Source organism: Caretta caretta, chromosome 1 (assembly GCF_965140235.1).
Source record: "Caretta caretta isolate rCarCar2 chromosome 1, rCarCar1.hap1, whole genome shotgun sequence".
Taxonomy (NCBI): domain Eukaryota; kingdom Metazoa; phylum Chordata; order Testudines; family Cheloniidae; genus Caretta; species Caretta caretta.
This window is the reverse complement of record NC_134206.1, coordinates 122,880,241-122,887,776: the sequence shown is the minus strand read 5'-3', so window position 1 is coordinate 122,887,776 and position 7,536 is coordinate 122,880,241. Positions and strand designations below refer to the sequence as shown.

Here is a 7,536-nt window from a genome sequence, read left to right as displayed (position 1 = left end):
CTGAGGCAAAGGAAACTTCCCAATGTATTATGGGGTTGGTGTTTGCTTATGGTTATATGCTTTCGAATTGTGATTGTGGTGTTTTCCCAAATTAACGCTAGCTTCGGTTTCCCTTTTTGATAAGTTTATTTTCTTTCTTTTGTTATATACAGACTCAGTACTTGTGAGGGGGGAAGTATTGCCTCAGAGAGGCAGCCAGGGTGGTGGTCAGTTTTCCCCAATTACTGGGTGGGGGCTCAAATTAATTCTGTTTCTTAAGAGGAACCCCTGGATATTGAACTCAGCCCTCTTGGGGTTGGCAACTGTTGCGGTTCAAATACAAGACAGAACAAAACTTTAAGCAAGCAAACAGGCTGGTCTGCCAACGGACTGGCCCTGTCAGCTTTCCACCCTCTCCTTTATTCTTTCTCTCCCCCCGCGCACTACATTCTCCAACAGATAAAAGGAATACACTGGCTTTGTTTAACATTCTTATTTACCAATTTCTATCTACCGCATTCCTTGCTCTCGGGCCTTGAGCCCAGTCCTGGGAGGCTTCCCATGGTTCATGTCATCTGGGTGACATTCCAAGGTTCATGCCCTTGAGAGGAGCTGTGTGTACACTGCTCCTACACAACACTCCGGGTGTGCCCTGAATGTTGTCAAGTGCATGAACCTTGTATGAATCCTACATCCCCTCCTTTTTTGTTTATTTGTGCTCGCCCATCTCATGGTAACCATCAATTTGCTTTTGCAAGCCAATTAACTCCCGGACAGACAAGGTCATAACTCGTGGAGCCTGCCAGGGCGGGTCTCGACAAAGCCTTAACAAAAAGGAAATACATTGCACACAGCAACAGCAAAAAATAAGCTTAAGAAGGTAAAGTGTAATTGGCCGGGCCCCAATTAGCCATGCTAAAGTACTGGGAAGAGAGGTTCGCGTAAGCAGCGAGCATCATCTCATTCTCAATTTCCTCAGGGTGATGACATACTGGAATAAGGCACGTACCTAACAATTCTTCAGATGCTACAAAATCAAATAAACAAAAGTGGGTAACATTTGCTATTGAAGCCAATCTTTCCCATAGGTTATATGTCATTCGGGCCCGTAACGGCGGAGGCGCTCCTAAGCCAACCCCTACAGGAAATAGCAGGCACATAAGGCACACTATCAATACAGAATTAGCAGTGATTTGGGCGAGAATGGCCACAAACAGAGTCTCAGGAGTCTCTGGCTGTTGGTTTGCTGCCAGTCTTCATTGAGCCGCGGCGACCAATGCTTTCACTGCTCCCCATGTCACGGGCTGGCTTGGGACGCTATGTCTCCTCCGTCTCCGTCCCGCCATTGTCGACCCGGGAGGCACCGGATTCTCCTCCAAGGTCAGCTGAAACTCCGGTATGGGGTTCGACAGCCCCCGGTGCCACGCCATGCTGTTTCAGTGCCGATCCCACACACCGGGCAGGAACCCACAACGGTCCTGCAGGGAGAGACACAGCAGCATATCCCCGCCCCCAAGTAATTAAAGGCACTAGGCCCATCCATTGCGGATCGGGCAGCTGACGGTAATAGACATGCGGTCTTTCCAGTACCTCGGACTTATGAAAATGCCAATCCATGGGGGTCTGCTGATCTGCATTAAATTATTTAAAGTAAACAAAAGGATATGCATTTGTTGCTGAATGTCTCCTAAGGTTCGGAGACGCAGCTCCCCTTATTTTAATTGTTTGTCGAGCAAGGTTTTTAGCATGCGATTTGCACGTTCAACGATAGCTTGGCCTGTGGAATTATAAGGGATCCTGTGTTTGAGACGGACGTCCCATTGGGCACAAAAGGTGGAGAGGGCTGTGGAGCAATAAGCTGGGGCATTATCCATTTTTATCTGACTCGGGCGACCCATAACAGCAAAACAGGCTAGCAAATGGTGGATAACTTTGGGAGTGGCTTCCCCACGCTGTAGGGTCGCCCAGAGGAATCCCGAATAGGTATCAATGGAAACATGTGAAAATGAGTAGGGGCGGAATTGTGGCACGTGAATGACATCCATTTGCCACAGCTGATTCGCTGTGGTACCTCTGGGGTTAACGGCATAAGAAAAGGTAGGGGCAGCAGCGGCACAGTGAGGGCAGGAACGAACAATAGAACGTGCATGATCGGCAGGAATGTGAAACTGTCGGGCCAAAACAGAGGCAGACTGATGAAAAAAGGAACGGCTTTCAATGGGGTCAGAAAAAAGGGAATTTACCAGACCACGTAATGCACGATCAGTGCGCGCATTGCCCTCAGTGAGTAGCCCAGGCAGAGGGGTATGACTGCGAATATGAGCAACAAAATAAGGGAAATTACGAGTGGTGATGAGATACTGTAAGGACAAAAACAGGCGAAGAAGGTCCGCATCGACCTGAGGGGTGGTGAGGGCAAGGGGTAAATGATCAATTACCTGATAAACATAATGCGTGTCCACAATCAAATTAAAGGGACAATCAGCAAAAAGTTGAAAGGCCAAAATAACAGCAGCTAGTTCCAGGGACTAGTGGAGCTCTCCAGGCGCTGTGCATGCAAATGTTGTTGTACAAGTGAATGAAGCGCTTTCAGCTTTTCTAGGGGGAGGGGCCACTGGTCAATCCATATGGGCTCTAAGGATTGCCATACCAATGGTAATGCGGATGGCAAGGTGGGTGAGGGAGGATTTTGGGCCATTATATATTAATATCGAGGGTGGTGTCCAGCTTTACAAGTAAGTCACGGCCCCAAATATTGAGGTGGACAGGAAGTACAAAAGGGCGTTTGGTAGCAAGGGCACGGCCTCCTGGTTTAGAGACCGTAACCCAAGACAAACTTTGGCGCCTGGGTTTGCTACCCCTGATCCTCCACAACTCTTTAGAAGGAACTGTTGGCCAAGCGACCGGCTACTCCGAATCACGAATCACCGTAACGTCAGCTCCAGTGTCCACCAGCCCTGTAAAAGGAAAATTATTTAAAAGAAGTGTTAACTGAGGTTTCGAGGGGCGGAGCGACATTGTTAGAGCAACAAGTGGAGAGGATGTGTCGTGAGGCGGCGACTGAGACAGTGTCAATCCAAAGCCGCCTCCGCCCCGGGCTCGATCCTCTGTGGCTGGTACCTGATAGGGGACTAAAATCAATTGTGCAATTGACCGTCCACGTGGGAGCGACTGCGGAAGATGGGTCCACACCTGAACCTTAATAACGCCGGTGTAATCAGCGTCAATGACCCCTGGGAAGACAAAAAAAACCTGTTTCCCAGTGTGTGAGCGAGGGAGAACCAGACCCACAAATCCGGCAGGGAGAGGTCCCGTCACCTGTGGAGGTATGGCGCAAACCTCCCCCGGCAACTGAAAATCAGCGTCCTCCCGCATAATCAAATCAAGCCTTGCACTTCCGGCAGTCGCCGCCCTCATGGAGTCTATGGCTTTTAAGGCAGAGGAACAGTTGTCTGAGTGGGGAACACCCCCGTTTGGCCCTGGGTTCGGGGGGGACCCGTTGTGCAGTTTCCCGACCCGCTACGACACTGATTAGCCCAGTGATAGCCCTTCCGACACCTGGGGCACTTCTTTGAGGGGCGGGCGGGCGCCGTTGATGAGCGGCACTCCCGCTGAAAGTGAGCCTCCTTACCACAGTGGTAACAACGCCTCCCCTCCTTCCCGCTTTTCCGCAGGGCGGCGGCCAGAACCCCAGCTTTATGTGCTTGTGTGCCGATGTTTTGGCACGCCCGCAGCATGTCCGACAGCTCTAGAACGCCAGCGGCTTGTGCCGACTGGAGAGCGAGGCGGCAATCCTCGTTCGCATTTTCAACCGCCATTTTTAACAGGATCTCCTGAGCTGCCGCAGGGTTATCCACCTGTCGGAGGATAGCCTCCTGCAATCTGTTAGTAAAATCCATAAAGGACTCTGATGCACCCTGACGGATACTGGCAAAGCTTTTGGTAGGCTTGCCTGAATCTGGGACCTTCTGGAAAGCATGCTGGGCGCAGGCAGAAATAATGGGGAAGACAGCCTGCTGGAGTTGAGACTGCATCTGAACAGTAGCAAACTGGCCCTCCCCTGCCAACTGCTCATAAATGATACCTTGCTCTCTATATACCTGGGCTTGGCGTTCCGCCATCTGCCGATACTCACTAAGCCAAATAACATACTGACTGGGCGTCAGCATCATGCGCAACAGCGCCTTCCAATCTTCAGGGATCAGGGTGTACCCAGTACCTAGCCCTTCAATGAGACCACGTACATACGTGCTAGTGAGGCCGAACTCGCGAATCGCTTTCTTTACCTCTCTGATCACCGAGTATGGCAAACTGACCCAGTTTGCAACCTGGTTGCCCTGGCCATCATCCTGCCAGGTCACCGGGCAAACTGAGACCAGATCAGCCAGCTCCTCTGCTGTAATATCTGAGTGAGTCTTCGCTGCGTGAACCATTTGTTGCACCAGCGAAAGCCCCTGAGCAGACGCGGATGATCCCCCGGGGGGCCCCGGAGCATGGGGCCCTACGGGGGGACAGTGATCACACACTAGCTCCGGTGGGGAAGGCAAGGGAGGCGGTGGTAATTGAGGCACTGGGGCGAAGCAGGGGGAGGGATGGCTGCAGGAGCGGACGGGGGTGGCAAGATCGGCAGCCCCTCTATTGGCGCGGGAGAGGGTCTTTCTGAGGCGACACGCTGTGTTGCATCGCCAGGAGGGGGGACGGCTGCAGGAGCGGACGGGAGTGGCAAGATCACCAGCCTCTCTATTGGCGCGAGGGAGGGCCTTTCCGAGGCGACACGCTGTATCGCGTCGCGGCAGAGGTGCCAGGCATGTAAAGCCTGCACGGGCGCCCGAGGCTCTTTGTGCAATGTCTGACCCAATTGCTCCCAGTCCGCTAGCTTAAGGGTTCCAGCTTCAGGGTACCACGGGCATTGGGCACGCACCTCCTGTAGCAGGAGAGTGAGTTCTCGAGTGGGGCAATCATGCTGAGCCTTATGCAGCAAATACTGTAGCTCATTGCGGTGTTGCACTTGCAAAGCAGAGAGGGAGCTTCCCGTACTTACCACAACAAAAAATACTCACCGGGATCCGCGAAGCGGATGAGTGACGCGTTTTGAAACCCTTGACGGGCGAGGTGAGTGCTGAGGGCCCCACGTTTGGGCGCCAGTTGTTGCGGTTCAAATACAAGACAGCACAAAGCTTTAAGCAAGCAAACAGGCTGGTCTGCCAATGGACTGGTCCTGTCAGCTTTCCACTCTCTCCTTTATTTCTTCTCTCCCCCCGCGCATTACATTCTCCAACAGATAAAAGGAATACACTGGCTTTGTTTAACATTCTTATTTACTAATTTCTATCTACCGCATTCCTTGCTCTCAGGCCTTGAGCCCAGTCCTGGGAGGCTTCCCACGGTTCATGTCATCTGGGTGACATTCCAAGGTTCATGCCCTTGAGAGGAGCCGTGTGTGCACTGCTCCTACACAACACTCCGGGTGTGCCCTGAATGTTGCCAAGTGCATGAACGTTGTATGAATCCTACAGGCAACAACCTGTCAGAACTGTTACACACCTATAACTAAATACAATTATTTTATGGGCAAATTTATCTTCTTCTGACTGTTTTCACTATTCATTATATTAAACTATCTGCATCTGAAATGTCAAATCATTAAACTGCAGTTATAGAAAAAATTATAAATGCTGAAGAACTGAATAATTTCAAACTTACACCTCTGTTTTGACCTGTGTGCCTTGTTCTGGATCTTTGGACTGTAATCTAAAAGCCAGTGTGACCTACTTGGTTATTAGCATGTTGAGACTGAGCAATGAAGAGAAATGAGAAATAAATGTAATGAAATTAAAATTAGCAAAACAGCTCTTACCCAGTGCCTCTGAGCTCTGTTTGCTTGTTCACAAGATCCCCAGGGTAAAACCATCTTCTTCGTCATAAGTGACTGCCTCTGCAAACAACCGAAAGTGGTGCTACTTGGTAAACAAACACACTGACTCTCCAAATAATGTACTGTGGGCTTGCGGGTGTGTTTGTGTATTGTTGCCCCAGGGGGCGATTAAGTGTCAATATTTCTGCACTAAATAAGTGCTGGTTGGTCCTGACCAGGTCTGAAATTCCAGACTATTTGCTTGGTTGCATGGAGCAGGAGGGTTCACAAAAATCCTTCCTTTCCTCTTGTGTGGCTGTGCAAGGGCCTCGTGTGAAGTGTTCCTTGCCCCACCACTGCCACGGGGGAAAAAGATGCTGAAAAGGGGCAGGAGTTGTGTCCTTCCCTCCCTCTATTGTAGCCTGCAGAGCTGGACGGGCCCCCAAGAATGACTGTGTCTGCCCAAGGCACAATCTCCATAATGCTGTACCTGCGGTGGGGTAGCTTTGTGCCACCACGTGAGTAGGGCTATGGACAGATGTAGCCAGATCGGTTTCACCATGGCAATCTGCTGAGGAGCCTGAAAGGAATACATACACTGTGCTGCGAGAGAGTCCTGACCCCCACTGAAAATTCTACCTTAGCTTGAGTAGAAAAAGCCTAGGGTATAGAATGGGAGACTATACCATGCGCTGGATAATAACATGAGAGACTGCTTGCCTGTAAAACTTAAACTAGCTCTTTGTTTGGAGAACTAGTTACAGAAGTGATGCAGCTAGCTTTCAGAATGGCATGGGGCATCATGAATATTGTCCGGCCACTCCTCAGCTCTGTTGTATTTGGTGGATAAGTTAATACAGGCTGGATCAGTATTAACATATCCTTCTTCCTCTCCATGGTCCAGGACAATCCAGTAAAAAGGATCTAGGTCCCGTGGCCAGTGGGGCAGCCCCATTTAGCTTGGATCCTGACAGAGGGGCAGAGCATTGCTTAGAGCCATTGCAGAGGCATGGGACTTCCTCATAGATGGCCAGAGCCCCTGAGATCTACTGTGTTGCCAGCTGTCATAATTTCATTGCAAGTCTCATGATATTTGACACTCTTGTTAAAGTCTCAGCTTCTGGAGTCATGAGGATTACATGAGAATCTCAGCATTGTGTCCTTTTTTAAAAGAAGTTTTTATCTGTCATGTTTGTGGAGGAAAACCCCAAAGGCTCAAAACCCAGACAGCGTATAAAAAGATCCTAAAGTTTTTTTTTTTTTTTTTAAAAAAAACCTCATGATCTGCTGGGAGGAGAGGGAGGATAACATGATTTTTTAACACTTGGGCTTTGCTATATTAGATCTGCATAGAGTTTGTGGGGTCCACTAATTTTGTGGACCAAATCACCCATGAAAGAACATGTAGAAAATTCTACAAGAGGAATGTTGTGGGGTTTCCTGTCCCTCTGTCTGGACACAGTCACAATAATTCCTGTCATTCCTACATGATGAATAGCTATTCACCAAATACACTCTACCTTTTTATGTTGTTTATAAACCTATACTATGTCCCGTGTTATGCAGGAGGTCAGACTAGAGGATCATAGTAGCCATAAATTCTATGACAACTTTGGGTAAACCAACCACTTACAAGAAAACTTTTCCTAACCAGGAACTTTTCACCCCATATACATTTATTTTGTGACACACTGAGAATTAGC

At 49.5% G+C, this 7,536-nt stretch overlaps 1 protein-coding gene across 2 annotated transcripts in view; it reads right to left on the bottom strand.

The window, feature by feature from the left end:
* Positions 1–335: 335 nt before the first annotated feature.
* The window catches only part of GABRG3 (gamma-aminobutyric acid type A receptor subunit gamma3), a 569,219-nt gene continuing 562,018 nt past the window's right edge, over positions 336–7,536 (bottom strand). For both annotated transcript variants that reach the window (XM_048858893.2, XM_048858908.2), the window contains one exon: positions 336–5,914. In XM_048858893.2, coding sequence (XP_048714850.1) covers positions 5,759–5,914 — 156 coding nt within the window. In that variant the 3' untranslated portion in view covers positions 336–5,758. The remainder of the gene's footprint in view (positions 5,915–7,536) is intronic.